At 49.9% G+C, this 27,189-nt stretch overlaps 1 protein-coding gene across 9 annotated transcripts in view; it reads right to left on the bottom strand.

Moving 5' to 3' along the window:
- STXBP5L (syntaxin binding protein 5L) overlaps positions 1–27,189 on the bottom strand; it is a 419,668-nt gene that overhangs the window by 234,469 nt on the left and 158,010 nt on the right. For all 9 annotated transcript variants that reach the window (XM_075334850.1, XM_075334854.1, XM_075334852.1 and 6 more), the window contains one exon: positions 12,041–12,175. In XM_075334850.1, coding sequence (XP_075190965.1) covers positions 12,041–12,175 — 135 coding nt within the window. The remainder of the gene's footprint in view (positions 1–12,040; positions 12,176–27,189) is intronic.

Raw genomic sequence — 27,189 nt, 5'->3', positions numbered from 1 at the left:
TAGCGATCCCTAGGTGTCCGGCCATCGGAATCTCATGTGCGATCCGCAACAACTCCGTCCGGAACGGATAGGGTACCACCAACTGTCGGTCCCTGGGCCACGCCTCCGGTGAACCCTGCTGGACCGTGGCCCGGTACAGCCGTCCTTGGTCCCAGACCACTCGTTCCGGGTCCGAGTCCGAGGGAGGCTGTGCCGCCTGCTCCTTAAGAGCTTTCAGGCTGTCGTCAGCTTCTAACGCTGCCTGAAACCCCTGACTAGATGTGGCCAGAATCGACGAGACTGTCACATCTTCAGTCAGTACCCCGGGACCTGTGTCCTGGCCTCCACCTGACTCGGCTGCCACTTGGTCAGAAGGGGAAGAGCTATCGGACCTCCGGGAGGCCCTTTGGCTTCCAGCACTCCCACGGCGGGTGACAGCGGCCACAGCCGCTGCGACCGTGGGTCGTGCCTGCTCCTCCTCCGTTCCTGACCAAGTCGCCGGTTCAGGCAGACCTACCTGGCTTCCTGACACCCCGGTTGTGGGGGAACCATGCACCGAGATCTTACCTGGGAGCACTTCCGCTCCTGGACCGGCCCCAATCTCACCTGCCTGTTCCCCTCCTGCAGCAACAGAACCCCGCTGTGAAATCTCTGGGGACCCCACATTTGCTGTGGTAGCCCCCACCCCACACACTGGTCCTCCCCCTGCAGCACCCTGCTCTCTGCTTATCCCTGCAGAGGGCAACAGATCCCAGCTCACAGGCTGGTTACTTGTAGAGGCATTGTCACACCTTTCTCTGACCCCCTCCCCTGTCACAGCTGCAGCTGAGTGTGTGTCTATGGTGTCTATGCAAGCAGAAATATCAGAGTTCACTCCCTCCTCCCTTACATCATTCATAGATAACACATTAACATTGTCAGGAGTCATGTCAGTACTGGCTGAAGGTTCAGCCCTTGGTTGGGGCCCAAACTGGGAGGTTATCTGCCCCAAATCTGTCCCAAGTAGCACGTTTGCAGGGATCCGATCAGTTACCCCCACCTCCCTCACCCCTCGCCCTGCGCCCCAGTCCACATAAATGTCAGCAACAGGCAGCGCCGGGTCAGTGCCTCCAATCCCGGAGACAGCGAGGGTTTTTCCAGGGATCAAGTCTTGGGGGGACACCATCTCAGGCCGCACCAGAGTCACCTCCGAGGCGCTGTCTCGCAGTCCTATGGTCACAGACCGGCCGACGGTGACAGGTTGGAAGCTGTCCAGGGACCTACCACCACCCCCACCCACACAATACACCTTGGGCGGCCCTTGGGACGGGGACGGAGCCGGGGCCTTGGGACGCTGAGGGCACATGGCCTTGAAGTGTCCAGGTAGGTTGCACTGGTGGCACCGTCTTGGTTCTGCCACGGGCCTGGAGAGGGGAGTTGAGGGGGACACCCCCTGCAGTCTAGGGGCAGGTGGGGCAGTCGCAGAATTCATCTTACCCCCTCTCCAGGTGCTGCTGGTGGCCGCTCTCCTGGCCTCAGGGGCCCGGTTGTTGGTGTAGTCATCGGCAAGGGCAGCTGTAGCCGTGGACCCCTTTGGCTTCTGGTCTCGGATGAACTGGCGGAGATCCTCAGGGCAGTTCCACAAGAGTTGCTCCGTGATGAACAAGTCCAGGATCTCCGGTCCGGTGGAAAGCTGCAGGCCTTGGGTCCAGTGGTCGGCAGCTCGGGCAAGTGCCCGCCGGTGGTCAGCCCAGGAGTCCTTTGGTCCCTTCTGTAGGCTCCGGAACTTCTTGCGGTAGGACTCTGGAGTGAGGTTGTACTGTTGGATCAGGGCCCGCTTGATGGTGTCGTAGCCCTGATCTGCCTCAGCAGGCAAGTCCCCAAGGACATCCAGGGCCTTACCCCTTAAACGGGGGGTCAGGTATTTGGCCCACTGGTCCTTGTCCAGATGGTGCTGCAAGCAAGTCCGTTCAAAAGCAGTCAAGAAAGAGTCCAAGTCTCCATCCTTCTCCAGCACTGGGAAGTCCTCAACACGGACCTTTGGAAGTTTGGTGTCTCGAAGGTCACATGTGGCTGATGAGGGCCGGAGCTGAGCTAGCTGCAGCTGGTAGTCACGGTCTGCCTGTCGCTCTCGCTCTTCACGCGCTGCCTGCCGCTCTCGCTCCGCAGCCTCACGCTCTGCGTGCCGCTCTGCCCTGCGCTCTGCCAGGAGTTCCTTGTAGCCCTTCTGGTCTCCAGCCTGGAGAAGGGCCATAGCCATTTGAAGAAGGCTATCCGAGCCTCCCAGGCTCGGTGGAATGGCACGTGGTGATCTGCGGCACGCTGCAGAGCTAGGCGATTCACTGTCCCTTTCAGAGCGGAGGGCTGGCATCTGGCTCGTTGAGGAACCTTGGGTGAGCTCCTCCTCATCTTGTCCCGCAGTGCCAGGTTGCGCAATGTCCTCGGCAGAACGGTTTTCTGGCGTCGAGCTCCTGGAGGACTCGTGGGCAACCTCCTCATTACTGTCCACAGCACCGTCCTCCCTCTCTTCGGCTCCTGCCTTAGCATTGGCCAGTTGCATAGCTCTGCTCCTGGTGCCATCAGCCATTCTTGCAGACTTTTGGTCACTGACACAGAACTGACACCTGATGCCTCCACACACCTTACAGTATCTGCACTCTGACACTCTAGTGTTGAGCTAGTCTGAAGACCCCAGCAGCCACAGCTGCTGCAGGCAGTCTTTAGTGTCTGGGAGTATGGGTCTCACACTCACACACACTATTATCTCGATCCCACCGCTATGCCACCAATATGTCACAAACCACCGGGGGGTCACTCAGAAATCCCCCGCGCTGGCTACCAGTACGTCACAATCGGGGGGTAACAAGTGGGGGTCACCCCTCCTTTATACCTCCCGACCGACAGACAGAGCACGTGACGCGCTCTCTAGCGCCCCTCTTATAGTCAGGCCAATTATGGAATTGCCCGACCATAAGCAAGGAGGCCGCTATACTACTTATGCCGATTATTGAAGGGTCCCCGGTGAGAGTAGGGTATATATTCCCCCGACCTCCGCGGGCGGAATATATAAAATCTCCCCGAATCTCACTGGCCTCCCCACAATAATCCTTGGCACAAACTCGCTGCCACCAACCGCTTCACGGTAACTATTAGCCGAACACACAGACGTGGGATTCAAGATCGAGATAACAGAACAGCCCAAGATTAATTATATAATTTAATCAGCCTAAAGCACACTAGAAACTACAATATATACAATAGGGAATCTACAGAATATACATATGTCAGAGTACAGTTACAATCAAAGCATGGGTTACAAACAGGCATACACAGTTCCAGCAGTTACCTTGTTGCGTCTGGCCACAGGGGGGCGCTGTACCCAGGTTTCTAGGATCCTTCCCACAGATGTTTCCTACACGTGCCCCCAGCGAGAAGAACGCTGGAAAATGGCCGAAGTAGGGTTATCAACCTGGGCCAGTCCAGGTCCCCTCCTACCTTCGTGACCTCACAGGGAGCACTGCTCCACCCCTGGCTTGAGTTATGGACAATATCCCAACATGGAATATGGGCCATAACTTTGCCTGGGAGCGTCGTAGGCGGACGCCAATGCTCTCATTGTGACAGTTATGAATTTAGCTACAGAACGAGGGGACTCATGACCTGTCTGCCAGTTCCCCATTGGCTGATATCACGCCTGGGGCATTTCCCAATGTCCTGCTCCCATAAAAAGGGTGTGCCGGCATCGTCCGCATGCAGAGACACCATTTTTATGGTTGCCATATTTATCGGAAATATGGCTTGCGAGATATGAACCATTTTTTACTGGAGTCGTTCTGTCTGGCTATTTCCATAGCCTTGTAATGAGATACAACTCTTGTTACAGGGTGACGGCAGGGAGTCATCCTGTGTCCTTTGTTCCCACACCACCTCATCTCCATATCACAGGACATGGCCATGGAGGTGTAAGTGGAACACTGAGGACAAGAAGGGAGGGGGCACTGCCAGGGAGTGATGAGGGATTATGACTGGAGTCATAATTCACCTTCATATCCCGGGATTTGCCTCACAGTTTGGATTAATGATCTCTTTTTCCAGCCTTTTCTGACTAATTAAGACCCTCCCCAAACTTGTGAACAGCACTCATACTTGGTCAACATGGGAAAGACAAAGGAGCATTCCAAGGCCATCAGAGACAAGATCGTGGAGGGTCACAAGGCTGGCAAGGGGTACAAAACCCTTTCCAAGGAGTTGGGCCTACCTGTCTCCACTGTTGGGAGCATCATCCGGAAGTGAAAGGCTTATGGAACTACTGTTAGCCTTCCACGGCCTGGACAGCCTTTGAAAGTTTCCACCCGTGCCGAGGCCAGGCTTGTCCGAAGAGTCAAGGCTAACCCAAGGACAACAAGGAAGGAGCTCTGGGAAGATCTCATGGCAGTGGGGACATTGGTTTCAGTCAATACCATAAGTAACGTACTCCACCGCAATGGTCTCCGTTCCAGACGAGCCTGTAAGGTACCTTTACTTTCAAAGCGTCATGTCAAGGCTCGTCTACAGTTTGCTCATGATCACTTGGAGGACTCTGAGACAGACTGGTTCAAGGTTCTCTGGTCTGATGAGACCAAGATCGAGATCTTTGGTGCCAACCACACACGTGACGTTTGGAGACTGGATGGCACTGCATACAACCCCAAGAATACCATCCCTACAGTCAAGCATGGTGGTGGCAGCATCATGCTGTGGGGCTGTTTCTCAGCCAAGGGGCCTGGCCATCTGGTCCGCATCCATGGGAAGATGGATAGCACGGCCTACCTGGAGATTTTGGCCAAGAACCTCCGCTCCTCCATCAAGGATCTTAAGATGGGTCATCATTTCATCTTCCAACAAGACAACGACCCAAAGCACACAGCCAAGAAAACCAAGGCCTGGTTCAAGAGGGAAAAAATCAAGGTGTTGCAGTGGCCTAGTCAGTCTCCTGACCTTAACCCAATTGAAAACTTGTGGAAGGAGCTCAAGATTAAAGTCCACATGAGATACCCAAAGAACCTAGATAACTTGGAGAAGATCTGCATGGAGGAGTGGGCCAAGATAACTCCAGAGACCTGTGCCGGCCTGATCAGGTCTTATAAAAGACGATTATTAGCTGTAATTGCAAACAAGGGTTATTCCACAAAATATTAAACCTAGGGGTTGAATAATAATTGACCCACACTTTTATGTGGAAAATTTATTAAAATTTACCTGAGCAACAAAACTTGTTGGTTTGTAAGATTTATGCATCTGTTAATAAATCCTGCTCTTGTTTGAAGTTTGCAGGCTCTAACTTATTTGCATCTAATCAAACCTGCTAAATCTGCAGGGGGTTGAATACTACTTGTAGGCACTGTATGCCTTTTGGAGATCATTTCATCTTCACCTTGCTTCACTGTTCACAATAACAGTCATTTTGACCAGGGGTGCCAAAACTTTTGCACGCCACCATATATATAAAAATGATCATTATTACCTGTCTGGTAAAATTGCTTCCTCATACACCCGGATATAACTCTACTATAAATAGTGACAAGGCCACGATGAAGAGGACGGGATTTTCATTCCTCTTTTCTTCACTCTCTGTTTATTGATAGTAATGGATTATTTGCATTTCTAGATTTCTAAGGTTCTTTATAAGATTTTGCGCAATCGTCAACACTGAAATTGCAGCAACAAGAAGGAAAAGAGACGGAAAGATGGAAATCCCAGGACGGAGACATCCGGAGGTGCAAGACATCGCAGTGCTGAGGAGCGCAGCTGTGCATGAGCTGTACTGCTGTATATACATACATACAATGCGGGAAGGAGGAGGAGGCGTGCTGGGGCCCAGACCCCGGTCTTTATGGAAAGGTCACATGTGATTTATGTCTTCTCCAATGTGGGAGAGGTAATGTATGGCCGCAGTAATTGCACAGGCAGCAGATTTGTGCTCATTTCCTAAATGCCACAACATAAAATACCCTGGTGAACACTGCGGCATTTCACGGTAATGGGGTGCAGAGTGACGGGGGGCTGAAGAGCCGACTCTCATACTCATTACACATCGGATGGTGACAAAGGACTCCAATCCTCCGACAAATATACATGATGATGAATGTAATCTGTAAAGAGAGGGAGGAGGGGTGTGCAGCTGCAGGTTTCCCAGACAGACAATGGTCAGGTCTGTCAGCAGAAATGTGATGTGTATGGGTGGAGGGGGAATCAGAATCAGAATTCAACCTGAAAAGATCCAAGTAGATCCTCTGTAATAATCCCGGCCCACAGCAGGATCCCACAGCTCCATGTCACTGATCTGAGGGGGGTGGAGGTCTGTGCCCGGTATTGATCCAGCCACGACCCAGCCACCTGCTCCGTCAGGAGTCCCTCATGTCATCAGTCCATAAAACCTGTGAACAATCCGTCAGCAGAGATTTCATAGCCCAATCCTGCATTTCCACTTCTGTGTCTTGCTCAGTGGTCGTCGGGCTCGGCCTTCTCACCTCAGCCCATGTCTGAGCACTGAACACTTATTCCATGTCTTGCTCAGTGGTGGTCAGGCTCGGCCTCCGCACCCCGGCCGTGACTCTGAGCACTGAACACCTTGTTATTCCATGTCTTGCTCAGTGGTGGTCGGGCTCGGCCTCCTCACCTCAGCCCTGTCTGAGCACTGAACACCTTGTTATTCCATGTCTTGCTCAGTGGTGGTCAGGCTCGGCCTCTTCACCTCGGCCGTGTCTCTGAGCACTGAACACCTTGTTATTCCAGGTCTTGCTCAGTGGTGGTCGGGGGCTCGGCCTCCTCACCTCAGCCCTGTCTGAGCACTGAACACCTTGTTATTCCATGTCTTGCTCAGTGGTGGTCGGGCTCGGCCTCCTCACCCCGGCCGTGTCTCTGAGCACTGAACACCTTGTTATTCCATGTCTTGCTCAGTGGTGGTCAGGCTCGGCCTCTTCACCTCGGCCGTGTCTCTGAGCACTGAACACCTTGTTATTCCATGTCTTGCTCAGTGGTGGTCGGGCTCGGCCTCCTCACCTCGGCCGTGTCTCTGAGCACTGAACACCTTGTTATTCCATGTCTTGCTCAGTGGTGGTTGGGCTCGGTCTCCTCACCCCGGCCGTGTCTGAGCACTGAACACCTTGTTATTTCATGTCTTGCTCAGTGGTGGTCGGGCTCGGCCTCCTCACCTCGGTCCTGTCTCTGAGCACTGAGCACCTTGTTATTCCATGTCTTCCTCAGTGGTGGTCGGGCTCGGCCTCCTCACCTCGGCCCTGTCTCTGAGCACTGAACACCTTGTTATTCCATGTCTTGCTCAGTGGTGGTCGGGCTCGGCCTCCTCACCTCGGCCGTGTCTCTGAGCACTGAACACCTTGTTATTCCATGTCTTGCTCAGTGGTGGTCGGGCTCGGCCTCCTCACCTCGGCCGTATCTCTGAGCACAGAACACCTTGTTATTCCATGTCTTGCTCAGTGGTGGTCGGGCTCGGCCTCCTCACCCCGGCCGTGTCTCTGAGCACTGAACACCTTGTTATTCCATGTCTTGCTCAGTGGTGGTCGGGCTCGGCCTCCTCACCCCGGACGTGTCTCTGAGCACTGAGCACCTTGTTATTCCATGTCTTCCTCAGTGGTGGTCGGGCTCGGCCTCCTCACCCCGGACGTGTCTGAGCACTGAGCACCTTGTTATTCCATGTCTTGCTCAGTGGTGGTCGGGCTCGGCCTCCTCACCTCGGCCGTTTCTCTGAGCACTGAACACCTTGTTATTCCATGTCTTGCTCAGTGGTGGTCGGGCTCGGTCTCCTCACCCCGGCCGTGTCTCTGAGCACTGAACACCTTGTTATTCCATGTCTTGCTCAGTGGTGGTCGGGCTCGGTCTCCTCACCCCGGCCGTGTCTCTGAGCACTGATCACCTTGTCATTCCATGTCTTGCTCAGGAGTGGTCGGGCTCAGCCTCCTCACCCCGGCCGTGTCTCTGAGCACTGAACACCTTGTTATTCCATGTCTTGCTCAGTGGTGGTCGGGGGCTCAGCCTCCTCACCCCAGCCGTGTCTCTGAGCACTGAGCACCTTGTTATTCCATGTCTTCCTCAGTGGTGGTCGGACTCGGCCTCCTCACCTCGGCTGTGTCACTGAGCACTGAACACCTTGTTATTCCATGTCTTGCTCAGTGGTGGTCGGACTCTGCCTCCTCACCTCGGCTGTGTCTCTGAGCACTGAACACCTTGTTATTCCATGTCTTGCTCAGTGGTGGTCAGGCTCGGCCTCCTCACCCCGGCCGTGTCTCTGAGCACTGAACACCTTGTTATTCCATGTCTTGCTCAGTGGTGGTCGGGCTCGGTCTCCTCAGCTTTTGCTGGTTTAGTGTCAGGGGCTGCGTCCTCTGTAGATGGGGAACAGTCTGTGACTTCAGACTCAGGGAAATCTCTTTTTTGGCCCATTTTGCCTGAGAAGAGCAAACTCCTAAGGCCCTGTGCGCACTAGAAAATGGAATTTTCTTAAGAAAATTCTGCAGGCTCTTAAAGATTTCCGCACCCGCGGGGAAAAAACAAAAAATCTGCACCGAAATCCGTATGCGGTATGTTGCGTATTGTTGCGGATTTGGTGTGGAATGGCCGCAGGTTGTTCCCTGCAGGATTTCACAGTTCTCCCCGCTGCTGCTGTCCGTGGTGCTGAAGTCTCCGGGCCGTGCTTTTGTCCCGCGCGGCTGCCTCCGGCGCTCTGCTGTTTGCGGGTCAGCTGTGCACTGCATAACTGCATATGCATGAGCCGGCCTGGAAGCAGGAGAGCAGTGTCCGGAGGCAGCCGCGCAGGGGAAGGTGAGTATAAGATCAGCGGTGACTTCAGTCAGCTGATGTGCGGTGACCGCTGGAGTCCTCCACCTGTCACATAAGTGACGTCCTCGCTGATCCCGGCGGCTCACTTCACTTGCGTCCTGACCCTCAGTGAGCAGTCATGGTCTATGGCGCTAACTGTGAGTGCCAGGTATAGCAGAGCTGGAAGCGTCGTGGGACCTCGTGTGGATTACGTCGGACCTGGAGGGCTGTTATTAGGGGTTAATAAAGTGGTGAAAGAGGGGGCTTTTTTGTCTTTTATTTCAAATAAAGGATTTTTGGGGTGTTTGTGCTTATTTACTTTTACTTACAGATTAGTGATGAGGGGGGTGTCACATAGATGCCTGCCATCACTAAACTAGGACTTAGTGGCCACTATGGGCTGGTGCCATTAACTCCTTCATTACCCCGATTGCCACCGCATCACGGAAATGGGAAGAGCCGGGAAAAGTACTGGGACTGTCGCATCTAATGGATGCGGCAATTACGGGCGGCTGCTGGCTGATATTTTTAGGCTGGGGGGCTCCCCATAACGTGGGGCTCCCCAGCCTGAGAATACCAGCCCCCAGCTAGGAGGCTTTATCCTGGCTGGTTATCAAAATTGGGGGGACCGCACGCCGTTTTTTTAAATTTTTTATTTATTTTACTATTTGCTATAGACCCGCCCACTGGCGGCTGTGATTGGTTGCAGGCAGACATACCCCCATGCTGAGTGACAGCTGTCTCACTACAACCAATCACAGCCACCGGTGAGCAGGGAAGGAGTGAATACGAGATGGAATAATGAGCGGCAGCTCTGGAAGATGAAAGAGCCGCCGCGGGAGCAGTGTGACAGCCGCCCGCTCATCGGTGAGTATGAAGCACTTGCTCCTACCCCTTTGGGCCAGATTCTGTTCCCCATAAACTTTATATAGGGAGCAGCATCTGGCCAGATACCGGGGATCAATCCTCCGCCGACCCAGAGTCAGTGGGTGATTGATCTGCCAGCCCTCGAAACCGCAGGGACCTGCGGAAAGAATTGACGTGCAATTGTTTTTGCTGCGGGAATCCCACAGCAAAACATGCAGCTGTTGAAATCCGCATCGTGCGCACAGCATTTTTTTTCCCCATAGGTTTTGCTGGTGAATCACTGCAGAGATGTTATGTACTTAACATGCAGCAAAACCGCAGGAAATCCACGGCAAAAAATGGCAAGTGCTCTAGTGTATGGATTGTCATGGAGTGTTAGCATAAGGATAGCTTATAGAGTTCCAATGAAATATACAATGTGATGTTATTTTTGTCATTCCGAAACTGAGAGATCACTGTTTATGTTTTATAATCTTTATAAATGTTCAAGATGTATGATTGATTTATAAACTTAATAATAAAACAGATTTGAAATAAAAAAATGGCAAGTGCGCACAGGGCCTAATAATTCTGTACACCCTGATAAAGGGTGGGGACTCCTGAGACCACACCCCCACATCACAAAAATACAAATCACATGATTTGTCTCATCCAATCAGCAAGCAGGGATATACAGCTGAAGGTAAACAACATGCAGAAAACAAGATCGGTGACAACAATCACTGCTGAGGATTCTGCAGATGTGTCTATATAGAGAGCGGAGGGAAAAACCTGCAGATGTTTCTTTATAGAGAGCGGAGGGAAAAACCTGCAGATGTGTCTATATAGAGAGTGGAGGGAAAAACCTGCAGATGTGTCTGTATAGAGAGCGGAGGGAAAACCTGCAGATGTGTCTATATAGAGATTGGAGGGAAAAACCTGCAGATGTGTCTGTATAGAGAGTGGAGGGAAAACCTGCAGCTGTGTCTGTATAGAGATCAGAGGAAAAAACCTGCAGATGTGTCTACATAGAGAGCAGAGGAAAAAACCTGCAGATATGTCTATATAGAGAGTGGAGGGAAAAACCTGCAGATGTGTCTGTATAGAGAGCAGAGGAAAAAACCTGCAGATGTGTCTGTATAGAGAGCGGAGGGAAAACCTGCAGCTGTATCTGTATAGAGATCAGAGGAAAAAACCTGCAGATGTGTCTATATAGAGAGTGGAGGGAAAAAACTGCAGATGTGTCTGTATAGAGAGCGGAGGGAAAACCTGCAGCTGTGTCTGTATAGAGATCAGAGGAAAAAACCTGCAGATGTGTCTACATAGAGAGCAGAGGAAAAAACCTGCAGATATGTCTATATAGAGAGTGGAGGGAAAAACCTGCAGATGTGTCTGTATAGAGAGCAGAGGAAAAAACCTGCAGATGTGTCTGTATAGAGAGCGGAGGGAAAACCTGCAGCTGTATCTGTATAGAGATCAGAGGAAAAAACCTGCAGATGTGTCTATATAGAGAGTGGAGGGAAAAACCTGCAGATGTGTCTGTATAGAGAGCGGAGGGAAAAACCTGCAGATGTGTCTGTATAGAGAGTGGAGGGAAAAACCTGCAGATGTGTCTATATAGAGAGTGGAGGGAAAAACCTGCAGATGTATCTGTATAGAGAGCAGAGGGAAAACCTGCAGTTGTGTCTGTGTAAAGAACGGAGGGAAAAACCTGCAGATGTATCTGTATAGAGAGCGGAGGGAAAAACCTGCAGATGTATCTGTATAGAGAGCGGAGGGAAAAACCTGCAGATGTGTCTGTATAGACAGCGGAGGGAAACTAATGGTTTCAGCTGTATATGTGCATACAGTGACTGCTATATATAAAATGCTGATTTCAGAATTAGTAACAATAAATCGTCCCTTCTTGCCGCCTGTGATGGTAACACGTGGACTCTGGCGTCCAGCAGATGTACGGGCCGATATCTCCATAGAATGTTAGTATTGCACTGATACATTGCAACAAACCCTCAGCAGGAATAACTTACAATTGGTTTTAAATCTTTGGACAGAAACAAGATTTTTTCCACTCGACAGTGAATACGGTGAAGCATTGCACAGAGCGGTATACGGTGAAGCATTGCACAGAGCGGTATACGGTGATTTATGGGGGCGCCCATCAGGAGCCGTCACTGCCCATCCCCCGTTAGATCGCCAGGCTTGCACCATTTGGCCCGGCACACCCCGGTCCTCCCATGCCGGGGAGATGCTGTATGGTGTGATGGCCGCGCTGTCATCCTCATCGCTCTATGGAGCAGTCGGGATCGCACTCGACCACCGCTACATACAATCCCCCCGATCATGAGACGCAGGGTTCCCCTATACGATCTGCAGGGGTACAAGGAGGGGTAATAAAGCCGGCAGGATGCAGCACGGTACTCACAGCTCTATCGCCTTGTTCCACATCACCACGTATCCGGACAGAACGAAGGACAGGATATTTACAATGTGCGTGTTCCCTCGCTCCGTCCCCACATACAGCCACTTACTCTGGAAAGGCAGATGGCAGCAGGTGATCCTGAAAGAGAGAACGGGCACGTGAGAGACCAAACGGCACCGAGGGTCCAACAATAACGACACAAGGCACGTGAGACACCGGACGGCACCGCGAGTCCAACAACACCAGGCACGTGAGAGACCGGACGGCACCGCGGGTCCAACAACACCAGGCACGTGAGAGACCGGATGGCACCGCGGGTCCAACAACACCAGGCACGTGAGAGACCGGACGGCACCGCGGGTACAACAATAACGACACAAGGCACGTGAGAGACCGGACAGCACCGCGAGTCCAACAATAACGACACAAGGAGGAAATACAGTGCCTTGCGAAAGTATTCATCCCCCTTGAATTTTTCAACCTTTTCCCACATTTCAGGCGTCAAACATAAAGATAAAATGTTAATGTTCTGGTGAAGAATCTACAACAAGTGACACAATTGTGAAGAGGAAGGAAATTTATTGCTTATTTTACACTTTTATAAAAAATAAATAACTGTAAATTGTGGCGTGCAATATTATTCATCCCCTTTACTTTCAGTGTAGCAAACTCCCTCCAGAAGTTGATTGAGGATCTCTGAATGGTCCAATGTTGTCCTAAATGACTGATGATGATAAATATAAGCCCCTGTGTGTAATCAAGTCTCCGTATAATGCCCCTGCTCTGTGATAGGCTCATGTTCTGTGTAAAGCGCAGAGAGCATCATGAAGACCAAGGAACACAACAGGCAGGTCCGTGATACTGTTGTGGAGAAGTTTAAAGCCGGATTTGGTTACAAAAAGATTTCCACAACTTTACACATCCCAAGAAGCCCTGTGCAAGCGATCATATTGAAATAGGAGTATCATACCACTGCAAATCTACCAAGACCCGGCCGTCCATCCAAACTGTCATCTCACACAAGGAGAAGACTGGACAGGGACGCAGCCAAGAGGCCCATGATCCCTCTGGATGACCTGCAGAGATCTACAGCTGAGGTGGGAGAGTCTGTCCATAGGACAACAATCAGTCACTGCACAAATCTGGCCTTTATGGAAGAGGGGCAAGGAGAAAGCCATTTCTCAAAGATATCCATAAAAAGTGTTGTGTAAAGTTTGCCACAAGCCACCTGGAGACACCAAACATGTGGAAGAAGGGGCTCTGCTCAGAGGAAACCAAAATCACACTATATGGGCACAATGCAAACGATAAAAGCAACACAGCTCATCACCCTGAACACACCATCCCCACTGTCAGACATGGTGGAGGCAGCATCATGGTTTGGGCCTGCTTTTCTTCAGCAGGGACAGGAAAGATGGTAAAATTGATGGGAAGATGGATGGAGCCAAATACAGGAGCATTCTTGAAGAAAACCTGTTGAAGTTTGCAAAAGACCTGAGACTGGGACGGAGATTTGTCTTCCAACAGGACAATGATCCCAAACATAAAGCAAAATCTACAATGGAATGGTTCACAAATAACCGCATCCAGGTGTTAGAATGGCCAAGTCACAGTCCAGACCTGAACCCAATCGAGAATCTGTGGAAAGAGCTGAAAACTGCTGTTCACAAACGCCTCCATCCAACCTCACTCAGCTCCAGCTGTTTACAAAGGAAGAACGGGCGAGAATTTCACCTCTCCATGTGCAAAACTGATAGACACATCCCCCAAGAGACTGCAGCTGTAATCTCAGCAAAAGGGGGTGCTACACCTGGGAATACACATACAGAAGGACCATACACTAGACTATCAGACGTGTATTACACCACTCCTGGAACACGTTACACTTAAATATAACTTGTGGAGCAAGCTACCCCTGTCAGTGGTTGGTAGAATAAACTTAATCAAAATGATATTACTTCCAAAACTCAGTTACACACTACAACATAGTGCAGTATCCGTACCCAAATCCTTCTTCTCTACGCTGAACTCGCTTACTACCTCTTTCATATGGGGGAGATCCAGACCCAAACTTCGGTTATCCATTTTACAGAGATCCAAGAGACTGGGAGGGATGGCTCTGCCGGAGTTCTTCCTGTACTATCTGGCGGGGCAGCTTAAAGCACTAGTGGCCTGGATGCCTGGATGTCAGCTGCCGAACTCCGAGAGTCACTTGGCACACGCGGCCGGGACTGACTGTTTGGTGGGTTTTTTGGAATCAGATGGACTGAGAATATCACGGCAATTACCCCTCCTCAAGCTGGCAAGATTGGTCTGGTGACAAGCTAAGAGAGTGGCACATTTTGAGGGAGTGGTGGCGGAACTCCCACTATGGGGGAATAGCCACTTCCATACTCTGAGAGATCACCCCTCAGCACAATTTTGGGTCACTCACAAGGTCATTACACTGGGTGATCTATATGTCCCGGGAACCACAACCTTCAAATCCTTTGACCAGATCCAAACTGAATGTAACATCCCAAGGTCGCAATTTTTTAGATACCTGCAGATTCGCACAGCAATTCAGTCCCATATGCAGAAAATTGGAACGGGGAAACTGATATCAACACTCCCGATGATAGGTATCCTAAAATCACAGGGACCTCGGGGTTTAATCTCAGCCATATATACTTACCTGTTGTCGGTGGGGTGGAGTCGGACCCCTTGCCAGCCCAGGATAGATGGAAATCTCTAATTCCCTCTCTACAGGGACCTCGGGGTTTAATCTCAGCTATATATACTTACCTGTTGTCGGTGGGGTGGAGTCGGACCCCTTGCCAGCCCAGGATAGATGGAAATCTCTAATTCCCTCTCTACAGGGACCTCGAGGCCTCATCTCAGCTATATATACTTACCTGTTGTCGGTGGGGTGGAGTCGGACCCCTTACCAGCCCAGGATAGATGGAGATCTCTAATTCCCTCTCTACAGGGAGAGGAATGGGACGAGATATTGGAATCTCCGGCTGCGGGATCCCCTTCGGTTAATAATAAGTTGATTCAATGCTACATTGTCCACCAGGCATACCTTACTCCAACTCCATTATTTAGTATGGGCCGTTCTCGTACATCGGAGTGCCCGAGGTGTCATCTCTCAGGGGCAAATTTCATACATATGATCTGGAGCGGTCCCAATATATCTTCGTACTGGCGGGGAGTGACATCTCTGCTGACATCGATTGTGTGGATTCCTGTTTTGTGTGACCCTTTGATATGCCTGTTTGGGGGGGTGGAGGAAGAGTCCTGGGATCATTACAGGACAATACTCCTCAGAGAGGCATTGTTTCTGGCTAGAAAAGTAATAGCTCTGAGGTGGATGGGAGATTCGAGTCCAACTGTGCGGTCCTGGGTTACACTAGTCAATGCAACCATAGTCTATGAGCGGGTGGTATATTATAACAGGGGGTGCCCGGGAAAATGTAACAAAATCTGGGGTTTGTGGAATTCTTCTCCAGACACACTTGCAGAGGCTTAGAGGAATCTATGCGAATAGAGGTGGTTCCCGCTAGATGTTGGGAGATGGAGGCTATCCTACGGTATCCTGCGGTAAGGTGATGCAATGTAGCTGCTGTTCTTTCTTTTTCACCTTTTTATTCCCTTTTCTACCCTGTTTCTTAAAATATGGTCATGCTGATCGTTAGAGCTGTTCTTATGCTTAATATAAAACTGTATATATATGCAAATGATAAGAAGAATGGATAATACTATTTTATCTTGAGTACAACAGATACTATGGACTCTATATGATTCTTCAGTGTTGTGAACATATAGCACTATCCATGTACTGAGCTATTTCTCACATTGTAAATGTCAGCTATACCATGTTTGAAACTGTTAACAAAACGAAGTTAAAAAAAAAAGGGGGCGCTACAAAGGATTCACTTACAGGGGATGAATAATATTGCATGCCACAATTTACAGTTATTTATGTTTTATAAAGTGTAAAATAAGCAATAAATTTCCTTCCTCTTCACAATTGTGTGGAGGACAAACAAAAGACTGAGATATTAAATAGGCATTTCTCATCTGTATTCACCAAGGAACTGACTGTACCAGGGATCATTCAACAAGTGAAAAATCAAAGTTCACCACCCGATATAATTAATTTAACACAAGATGAAGTACGCCTAGGTCTGAGTAAATTAAACATTGACAAATCCCCAGGGCCAGATGGCATTCATCCACGAATATTGAGGGAATTGAGCTCCGTAATCGACAGACCGCTGTATCTCATCTTTTTAGACTCACTTGTAACAGGGTTGGTGCCTCAGGATTGGAGGATTGCTGATGTGGTACCGATATTTAAGAAAGGTAAGAGGGTAGATCCAGGCAACTACCGTCCAGTAAGCCTGACATCAGTAGTATGCAAAGTTTTTGAGGGCGTTTTAAGGGATGACATGCAAAAATATATTGCAGAAAATAATATGATAACTGACAAACAGCATGGATTCATGAAAGATAAGTCGTGTCTAACCAACCTGTTGGGGTTCTATGAGGGGGTAAGTTCAAACCTGGATATTGGTAATGCAGCTGATGTGATTTATTTGGACTTTGCAAAGGCATTAGATACTGTACCACATAATAGCCTTATACTAAAGCTCCAGAAGCAAGGACTGGGGGAAACTATATGCAACTGGGTAAGGAATTGGCTAAAAGATAGGAAACAAAGAGTAGTCATAAATGGTACATTCTCTAAATGGGCTATAGTCAGCAGTGGGTGCCGCAGGGATCTGTGCTTGGACCGATTCTTTTTAATCTCTTTATTAATGACCTTGTGGATAGGATTGATAGTACAGTGTCAGTCTTTGCCGATGACACCAAACTATGTAGGATATTAAAAACTGACCTGGATAGTACAATATTACAAAAAGATCTGGATAAGATGTCAGAATGGGCAGATACTTGGCAAATGAGATTTAATGTTGATAAGAAGGGAATTTTGTTACTTACCGTAAATTCCTTTTCTTCTAGCTCCTATTGGGAGACCCAGACGATTGGGGTGTATAGCACTGCCTCCGGAGGCCACACAAAGCATTACACTAAAAAGTGTAAGGCCCCTCCCCTTCTGGCTATACACCCCCCGTGGGATCACGGGCTCATCAGTTTTAGTGCAAAAGCAAGAAGGAGGAAAGCCAATAACTGGTTTAAACAAATTCTCTCCGAGTAACATCGGAGAACTGAAAACCGTTCAACATGAACAACATGTGTACCCGCAAACAAACCAAAAATCCCGAAGGACAACAGGGCGGGTGCTGGGTCTCCCAATAAGAGCTAGAAGAAAAGGAATTTACGGTAAGTAACAAAATTCCCTTCTTCTTCAGCGCTCTATTGGGAGACCCAGACGATTGGGACGTCCAAAAGCTGTCCCTGGGTGGGTAAAGAAATACCTCATGTTAGAGCTGCAAAGACAGCCCTCCCCTACGGGGAGGCAACTGCCGCCTGCAGGACTCTTCTACCTAGGCTGGCGTCCGCCGAAGCATAGGTATGCACCTGATAATGTTTGGTGAAAGTGTGCAGACTCGACCAGGTAGCTGCCTGGCACACCTGCTGAGCCGTAGCCTGGTGCCGTAATGCCCAGGACGCACCCACGGCTCTGGTAGAATGGGCCTTCAGCCCTGATGGAACCGGAAGCCCAGCAGAACGGTAGGCCTCAAGAATTGGTTCTTTGATCCATCGAGCCAGGGTGGCCTTAGAAGCCTGCGACCCTTTGCGCTGACCAGCGATAAGGACAAAGAGTGCATCCGAACGGCGCAAGGGCGCCGTGCGGGAAATGTAGATTCTGAGTGCTCTCACCAGATCTAACAAATGTAAATCTTTCTCATACCGATGAACTGCATGAGGACAAAACGAAGGCAAAGAGATATCCTGATTAAGATGAAAAGAGGATACCACCTTCGGGAGAAACTCCTGAATGGGGCGCAGCACAACCTCGTCCTGGTGGAAGACCAGGAAGGGAGCCTTGGATGACAGCGCTGCCAGCTCAGACACTCTCCGAAGAGATGTGATCGCTACCAGAAAAGCCACTTTCTGTGATAGTCTAGAAAGTGAAACCTCCCTCAGAGGCTCGAATGGCGGCTTCTGGAGGGCAACTAGTACCCTGTTCAGATCCCATGGATCTAACGGCCGCTTGTACGGGGGTACGATATGGCAAACCCCCTGTAGGAACGTGCGCACCTTAGGAAGGCGTGCCAAACGCCTCTGAAAAAAGACGGATAGCGCCGAGACCTGACCTTTAAGGGAGCTGAGCGACAAACCTTTTTCTAACCCAGATTGCAGGAAAGAAAGAAAGGTAGGCAATGCAAATGGCCAGGGAGACACTCCCTGAGCAGAGGACCAGGATAAGAATATCCTCCACGTTCTGTGGTAGATCTTAGCGGACGTGGGCTTCCTAGCCTGTCTCATGGTGGCAACGACCCCTTGGGACAATCCTGAAGACGCTAGGATCCAGGACTCAATGGCCACACAGTCAGGTTCAGGGCCGCAGAATTCCGATGGAAAAACGGCCCTTGGGACAGTAAGTCTGGTCGGTCTGGGAGTGCCCACGGTTGGCCGACCGTGAGCTGCAAAAAAGAGTTTTTGGATCAACAAACGTCCCGGGAATATTAGAGTTATACAAATATTACCAAATATTCCCAATATAAACAGTTATTTATTCAATAAAAAATTCCACACCACAGTGTAAGTAAACAAGTGATCACAAGATCATGTACATATAAAATATATTCCAGATGACAATGAAATATAAACAGGCAGACAAGATTCACAAGAAACTTCGAGCATAGGACTTAACTTAGGCTGAAAAAATGGCAATATTCAACATCCAGACTTTGGAGTCTAACAGTCCATAAGGTCCAGGCACATATATGCTGTTGCTCTTTCAGAAGTCTTTTTAATAGAGGTGAATCGTCCACTTAGGTGTCATATAATTATCCCTTCTTAAATCCTCCGCCTCGACGCGTTTCCCCACACGGATAGTGCGGTTCATCAGGAGGCTATGAGTTTAAATACATTTAATCAGCATCAAAATATCCAAGGATACACAGTTTTAAAAAACATTATCACAGTAGTATCGAACAAATAGAAAGCCAACAATATAGTTAGGTACTTGCCCAAAATGAAGGTTAGGTGTACAGGTCCATGGCACCAGATAGACAGGATCAGCAATGGCACAGACAATGCTGTGTAGATGACCACCACTGTCCAAGTGATCGCCATGGAGCTGTACAACCTATAGGTATATATATACCCCTAACATTATTCAGAACACCTGCGGGCACAACAAGGCGGAAGCTATCGGATGTCCGGTGTACGCCCCCTGCATGACACGTGCTTAATGCACGTGCCATACGGGGGCCAAAGAGGATCAAAAACAATTGCCGTCCAGCGATATTAGGATCCGACCACGCATGCCCAGTATCGCTAGCTCATTGTGCCCGCGTCAGGACGGAGGCCTGCTCGGGTCAAATAGCATGGACGGGAGGAGCGGATACTTCTACGCATGCGCACGGCCTCCATAGATACGAAAAAGGCGTCCCAGGAGAGCCGTGTCACATGATCCAACATACAGAGGCCTCTACGCATGCGCACGACCTCCATAGAAACAATAGAAGCGTCCCAGGGGAGCCGCAGCCTCCATAGATACGAAGAAAGGCGTCCCAGGAGAGCCGCGTCACATGATCCAATGAGAAGATCCTCCGTACAAAGGCCTCTGCGCATGCGCACGGCCTCCAGAGAAACGGTAAAAGCGTCCCAGGAGAGCCGCGTCATGTGAACCAATAAGAAGATCCTCCGTGCACTTGCGCAGTATCGTAAAAATAAGACTTAGATATTCTTCACCACCACCATTGAGAATAAATCAAAGGGCGGTATTTAGATTATTTTGATGAACACCACATCAATCAGAGCTACCGCCCCAGGCCCTAAGGCGCAAAGAAAAACAATATAGGTATTAAATATGATTACATTAGACATAAATTACACTGGCCGATCATGATATACAGATAAACATACGGCCAAGTATGATTGCATATTACAATAATAACATGAATTACATCAATAATAACATGAATTCCATCAATATACGGCTAATACCATGTATATAGATATATTATTATATATTCCTAAGACAAGTACTTACAAAGATAATTATGATAATCACCAATAATATAGAAACCCCTTATATTAATAAGTGGGCAAACTTCCAGAGTAAAGTTTAGTAAGACCCTTAAACAGTATATTCCCTGTCCTTGCTATGTGGGGAGGAAGCAATTGAATATAAGCTGTTCGTTGAGCCCCCCTCTCACCAGGGGGGCTCAACGAACAGCTTATATTCAATTGCTTCCTCCCCACATAGCAAGGACAGGGAATATACTGTTTAAGGGTCTTACTAAACTTTACTCTGGAAGTTTGCCCACTTATTAATATAAGGGGTTTCTATATTATTGGTGATTATCATAATTATCTTTGTAAGTACTTGTCTTAGGAATATATAATAATATATCTATATACATGGTATTAGCCGTATATTGATGGAATTCATGTTATTATTGATGTAATTCATGTTATTATTGTAATATGCAATCATACTTGGCCGTATGTTTATCTGTATATCATGATCGGCCAGTGTAATTTATGTCTAATGTAATCATATTTAATACCTATATTGTTTTTCTTTGCGCCTTAGGGCCTGGGGCGGTAGCTCTGATTGATGTGGTGTTCATCAAAATAATCTAAATACCGCCCTTTGATTTATTCTCAATGGTGGTGGTGAAGAATATCTAAGTCTTATTTTTACGATACTGCGCAAGTGCACGGAGGATCTTCTTATTGGTTCACATGACGCGGCTCTCCTGGGACGCTTTTACCGTTTCTCTGGAGGCCGTGCGCATGCGCAGAGGCCTTTGTACGGAGGATCTTCTCATTGGATCATGTGACGCGGCTCTCCTGGGACGCCTTTCTTCGTATCTATGGAGGCTGCGGCTCCCCTGGGACGCTTCTATTGTTTCTATGGAGGTCGTGCGCATGCGTAGAGGCCTCTGTATGTTGGATCATGTGACACGGCTCTCCTGGGACGCCTTTTTCGTATCTATGGAGGCCGTGCGCATGCGTAGAAGTATCCGCTCCTCCCGTCCATGCTATTTGACCCGAGCAGGCCTCCGTCCTGACGCGGGCACAATGAGCTAGCGATACTGGGCATGCGTGGTCGGATCCTAATATCGCTGGACGGCAATTGTTTTTGATCCTCTTTGGCCCCCGTATGGCACGTGCATTAAGCACGTGTCATGCAGGGGGCGTACACCGGACATCCGATAGCTTCCGCCTTGTTGTGCCCGCAGGTGTTCTGAATAATGTTAGGGGTATATATATACCTATAGGTTGTACAGCTCCATGGCGATCACTTGGACAGTGGTGGTCATCTACACAGCATTGTCTGTGCCATTGCTGATCCTGTCTATCTGGTGCCATGGACCTGTACACCTAACCTTCATTTTGGGCAAGTACCTAACTATATTGTTGGCTTTCTATTTGTTCGATACTACTGTGATAATGTTTTTTAAAACTGTGTATCCTTGGATATTTTGATGCTGATTAAATGTATTTAAACTCATAGCCTCCTGATGAACCGCACTATCCGTGTGGGGAAACGCGTCGAGGCGGAGGAATTAAGAAGGGATAATTATATGACACCTAAGTGGACGATTCACCTCTATTAAAAAGACTTCTGAAAGAGCAACAGCATATATGTGCCTGGACCTTATGGACTGTTAGACTCCAAAGTCTGGATGTTGAATATTGCCATTTTTTCAGCCTAAGTTAAGTCCTATGCTCGAAGTTTCTTGTGAATCTTGTCTGCCTGTTTATATTTCATTGTCATCTGGAATATATTTTATATGTACATGATCTTGTGATCACTTGTTTACTTACACTGTGGTGTGGAATTTTTTATTGAATAAATAACTGTTTATATTGGGAATATTTGGTAATATTTGTACGACCGTGAGCTGCCACAGATCCGGATACCACGCCCTCCTCGGCCAGTCTGGGGCGACGAGTATGACGCGGCTGCAATCGGATCTGATCTTGCGTAGCACTCTGGGCAAGAGTGCCAGAGGTGGAAACACATAAGGGAGCCGGAACTGCGACCAATCTTGCACTAGGGCGTCTGCCGCCAGCGCTCTTTGATCGCGAGACCGTGCCATGAAGGTTGGGACCTTGTTGTTGTGCCGTGACGCCATTAGGTCGACGTCCGGCACCCCCCAGCGGCGACAGATTTCCTGAAACACGTCTGGGTGAAGGGACCATTCCCCTGCGTCCATGCCCTGGCGACTGAGGAAGTCTGCTTCCCAGTTTTCTACGCCGGGGATGTGAACTGCGGATATGGTGGAGGCTGTGGCTTCCACCCATATCAGAATCCGCCGGACTTCCTGGAAGGCTTGCCGACTGCGTGTCCCCCCTTGGTGGTTGATGTATGCCACCGCTGTGGAGTTGTCCGACTGAATTCGGATCTGTCTTCCTTCCAGCCACTGCTGGAAGGCTAGGAGGGCAAGATACACTGCTCTGATTTCCAGAACATTGATCTGAAGGGTGGACTCCTGCCGAGTCCACGTACCCTGAGCCCTGTGGTGGAGAAAAACTGCTCCCCACCCTGACAGACTCGCGTCTGTCGTGACCACCGCCCAAGACGGTGGTAGGAAGGATCTTCCCTGTGATAATGAGGTGGGAAGAAGCCACCACTGCAGAGAGTCTTTGGCCGTCTGGGAAAGGGAGACTTTCCTGTCCAGGGATGTTGACTTCCCGTCCCATTGGCGGAGAATGTCCCATTGAAGTGGACGCAGATGAAACTGCGCAAACGGAACCGCCTCTATTGCCGCCACCATCTTCCCGAGGAAGTGCATGAGGCGTCTTAAGGAGTGCGACTGACTTTGAAGGAGAGCCTGCACCCCAGTCTGTAGAGACCGCTGCTTGTCCAGCGGAAGCTTCACTATCGCTGAGAGAGTATGAAACTCCATGCCAAGATACGTTAGTGATTGGGTCGGTGACAGATTTGACTTTGGGAAGTTGATGATCCACCCGAACGTCTGGAGAGTCTCCAGTGCAACATTCTGGCTGAGTTGGCATGCCTCTTGAGAGGGTGCCTTGACCAGTAGATCGTCCAAGTAAGGGATCACAGAGTGTCCGTGAGAGTGCAAGACTGCTACCACTGCCGCCATGATCTTGGTGAACACCCGAGGGGCTGTCGCCAGACCAAATGGCAGAGCTACGAACTGAAGATGGTCGTCTCCTATCACGAAGCGTAGAAAGCGTTGGTGCTCTGTAGCAATCGGCACGTGGAGATAAGCATCTTTGATGTCTATTGATGCTATGAAATCTCCTTGAGACATTGAGGCAATGACTGAGCGGAGGGATTCCATCCGGAACCGCCTGGCGTTCACATGCTTGTTGAGCAGTTTTAGGTCCAGAACAGGACGGAAGGAGCCGTCCTTTTTTGGAACCACAAAGAGATTGGAGTAAAATCCTCGCCCCCGTTCCTGAGGGGGGACAGGGATCACGACTCCTTCTGCTCTTAGAGAGTCCACCGCCTGCAGCAGGGCATCTGCTCGGTTGGGGTGTGGGGAGGTTCTGAAGAACCGAAGTGGAGGTCGAGAACTGAACTCGATTCTGTACCCGCGAGACAAAATGTCTGTTACCCACCGGTCCTTGACCTGTGACAGCCAAATGTCGCAAAAGCGGGAGAGCCTGCCACCGACCGAGGATGCGGAGGGAGGAGGCCGAAAGTCATGAGGTAGCCGCTTTGGAAGCGGTTCCTCCATTTGCTTTCCTGGGGCGTGTGTGAGCCCGCCAGGAATCTGAGCTCCCTTGTTCTTTCTGAGTCCTTTTGGACGAGGAGAATTGGGCCTTGCCCGAGCCCCGAAAGGACCGAAACCTCGACTGCCACTTCCTCTGTTGAGGTTTACTTGCTCTGGGCTGTGGTAAGGAAGAGTCCTTACCCTTGGACTGTTTTATGATTTCAGCCAATGGCTCACCAAACAGTCTGTCTCTAGATAATGGCAATCTGGTTAAGCATTTTTTGGAACCAGCATCTGCTTTCCAGTCCTTTAACCACAAGGCTCTGCGCAAAACCACAGAATTGGCGGACGCCATAGCGGTACGGCTCGTAGATTCTAGGACAGCATTGATAGCATAGGTCGCAAACGCAGACATTTGCGAAGTTAGGGACGCCACCTGCGGCACTGCTGGATGTATGATAGCATCCACCTGTGCTAAACCAGCTGAAATAGCTTGGAGTGCCCACACGGCCGCGAATGCTGGAGCAAACGACGCGCCGATAGCTTCATAGACAGATTTCAACCAAAGGTCCATCTGTCTGTCGTTGGCATCTTTAAGTGAAGCGCCATCCTCTACTGCGACTATGGATCTAGCCGCAAGCTTGGAAATTGGGGGATCCACCTTTGGACACTGGGTCCAGCGTTTGGCCACCTCAGAGGGAAAAGGATAACGGGTATCCTTAGAACGTTTAGAGAAACGCTTGTCTGGATGAGCGTCGTGTTTCTGGATTGATTCTCTGAAGTCAGAGTGGTCCAAAAAAGCACTTAATTTACGCTTGGGATACAGGAAATGGAACTTCTCCTGCTGTGCAGCTGCCTCCTCTGCAGAAGGGGCTGGGGGAGAAATATCCAACAGTCTATTAATTGCCGATATAAGGTCATTAACCATGGCGTCACCATCAGGGGCATCCAGATTGAGAGGGGCCTCAGGATTAGAATCCTGATCACCGTCCTCAGTCTCATCACAGAGAGACTCTTCTCGCTGAGACCCTGAGCAGTGTGATGACGTCGAGGGTCTTTCCCAGCGAGCTCGCTTAGGCTGCCTGGGACTGTCATCTGAGTCAGAGACTTCAGCTTGTGATGCTTGAGACCCCCTTGAAGTACGGATTAGTTCCAACTGAGGGGGACTAGAGAGCATAGCCACAGCAGTGTCCATGGTCTGAGTAACTGGCCTGGACTGCAAGGTCTCCAGGATTTTTGTCATAGTCACAGACATTTTATCAGCAAACACTGCAAAGTCTGTCCCCGTCACCGGGGCAGGGTTCACAGGCGTCTCTGCCTGGGCTACCACCACAATAGGCTCTGGCTGACGAAGTGCCACTGGGACTGAACATTGCACACAATGTGGGTCTTTGGAGCCTGCCGGTAGATCAGCCCCACATGCAGTACAAACAGTGTACACAGCCTGTGCCTTGGCACCCTTGCGTTTTGCGGATGACATGTTGCTGCCTCCTCAGAGCAGTACAGGGTGTCCAGCCAAGAAGCGACCTTACAGTGCAACTATATATATATGTGGTACTAAGAAAAAAGTACACTAATATAACACTGAGGCACTAGTGGGGCCAGCACTAAAGTGCAGCTTACCGCCCGCTTAGGAGCGGTGTGTGGTCGCCGAAATCCCTTTAGTCTGGGTCTCCCAGAGCCTGCTGCCTTTCCCCAGCCAGACCGCATGTGTAATGGCTGCCGGCGTCCTTGTGGAGAGGGGGGGCGGGCCCTGGGCGTATACAGACGAAGAGCGGGAAGCCTGCTTCCCACTGTGCCTAGTGAGAGGGCTGGAGCATGTAAATAAAGCTCCAGCCCTCGGCGCTGCCAATTGAGCAGCGTCTCTCCCCTACCCTGATTGACAGGGTGGGGGCGGGAACGAAGCGGCGCTAGGCCGCAGAAGCCGGGGGCTAAAGTTAGAAGCGCCGCCACCGTAAAAGCGCGGTCGGCGCAAAGTCCCCGGCGCACCACAAGTCGCAGCTGCGCCGCCGCTCCAGTAGCGGTCGGCGCGGTAGTTCCCAACATGTAACGTCACTCAGCCAAGCTGCAGTGACCTAACCCCAGCGCACAGCGCTACTGTCCCCGGCGCACTATAACGCTCAGCAAGCCTTGAGAGTGTCCGTGCCTGCCGGGGAGACAGAGTACCTGAAAGTTGCAGGGCCTTGTCCCTGAACGGCACTCCCGCTCCAAATCCAGCAGGTTCTCTGGGTCTGTGGATGGAGCCCGGCCTCAGGGCTTGGAGGCCGGTAAGATCCCACTTCCACAGAGCCCTCCAGGGGATGTGGAAGGAAAACAGCATGTGGGCTCCAGCCTCTGTACCAGCAATAGGTACCTCAACCTTACAAGCACCACCGCGGGTGAGAAGGGAGCATGCTGGGGGCCCCATATGGGCCCTCTTTTCTTCCATCCGATATAGTCAGCAGCTACTGCTGACTACAAACAGTGGAGCTATGCATGGATGTCTGACCTCCTTCGCACAAAGCAGAAAAACTGGTGAGCCAGTGATCCCACTGGGGGTGTATAGCCAGAAGGGGAGGGGCCTTACACTTTTTAGTGTAATTGCTTTGTGTGGCCTCCGGAGGCAGTGCTATACACCCAATCGTCTGGGTCTCCCAATAGAGCGCTGAAGAAATGTAAAGTAATGCACCTAGGATGGAGTAATCCTATAGCTGCGTATACATTAAATGGAAGTAAACTCGGGACTACAGAACAGGAGAAGGACTTGGGTATTCTCATTACAAATAAGCTGAGCAGCAGCGCTCAATGTCAAGCAGCAGCTGCTAAAGCAAGCAAGATATTAGGGTGTATAAAAAGAGAGATTAGATCCCGGGATCCCAACGTATTGTTACCCCTCTATAAATCACTTGTAAGGCCACATCTGGAATACGGGATCCAGTTTTGGGCTCCACATTTTAAAAAGGACATTCAGAAGTTAGAGTCAGTTCAAAGGCGGCAACTAGACTATTACAAGGAATGGAGGCCGCCCGTATGATGAGGAATGGAGGCCGCCCGTATGATGAGGAATGGAGGCCGCCCGTATGATGAGGAATGGAGGCCGCCCGTATGATGACAGGTTGAAAAAGTTAGATATGTTTAGCTTAGAAAAAAAGACGTCTCAGAGGAGATCTCATTTATATGTATAAATACATGTGTGGTCAATATAAAGGACTGGCACATGACTTATTTCTTCCAAAGACAGTACTAAGGACCAGGGGGCACTCACTGCGAGTGGAAGAAAAGCGATTCCAACAGCTAAATAGGAAAGGGTTCTTTACAGTTAGAGCGGTCAGACTGTGGAATGCGACCACA

Source organism: Anomaloglossus baeobatrachus, chromosome 2, assembly GCF_048569485.1.
Source record: "Anomaloglossus baeobatrachus isolate aAnoBae1 chromosome 2, aAnoBae1.hap1, whole genome shotgun sequence".
Classification (NCBI taxonomy): domain Eukaryota; kingdom Metazoa; phylum Chordata; class Amphibia; order Anura; family Aromobatidae; genus Anomaloglossus; species Anomaloglossus baeobatrachus.
The sequence above is the reverse complement of the archived record's forward strand: the minus strand, read 5'-3'. Positions and strand labels throughout refer to the sequence as shown.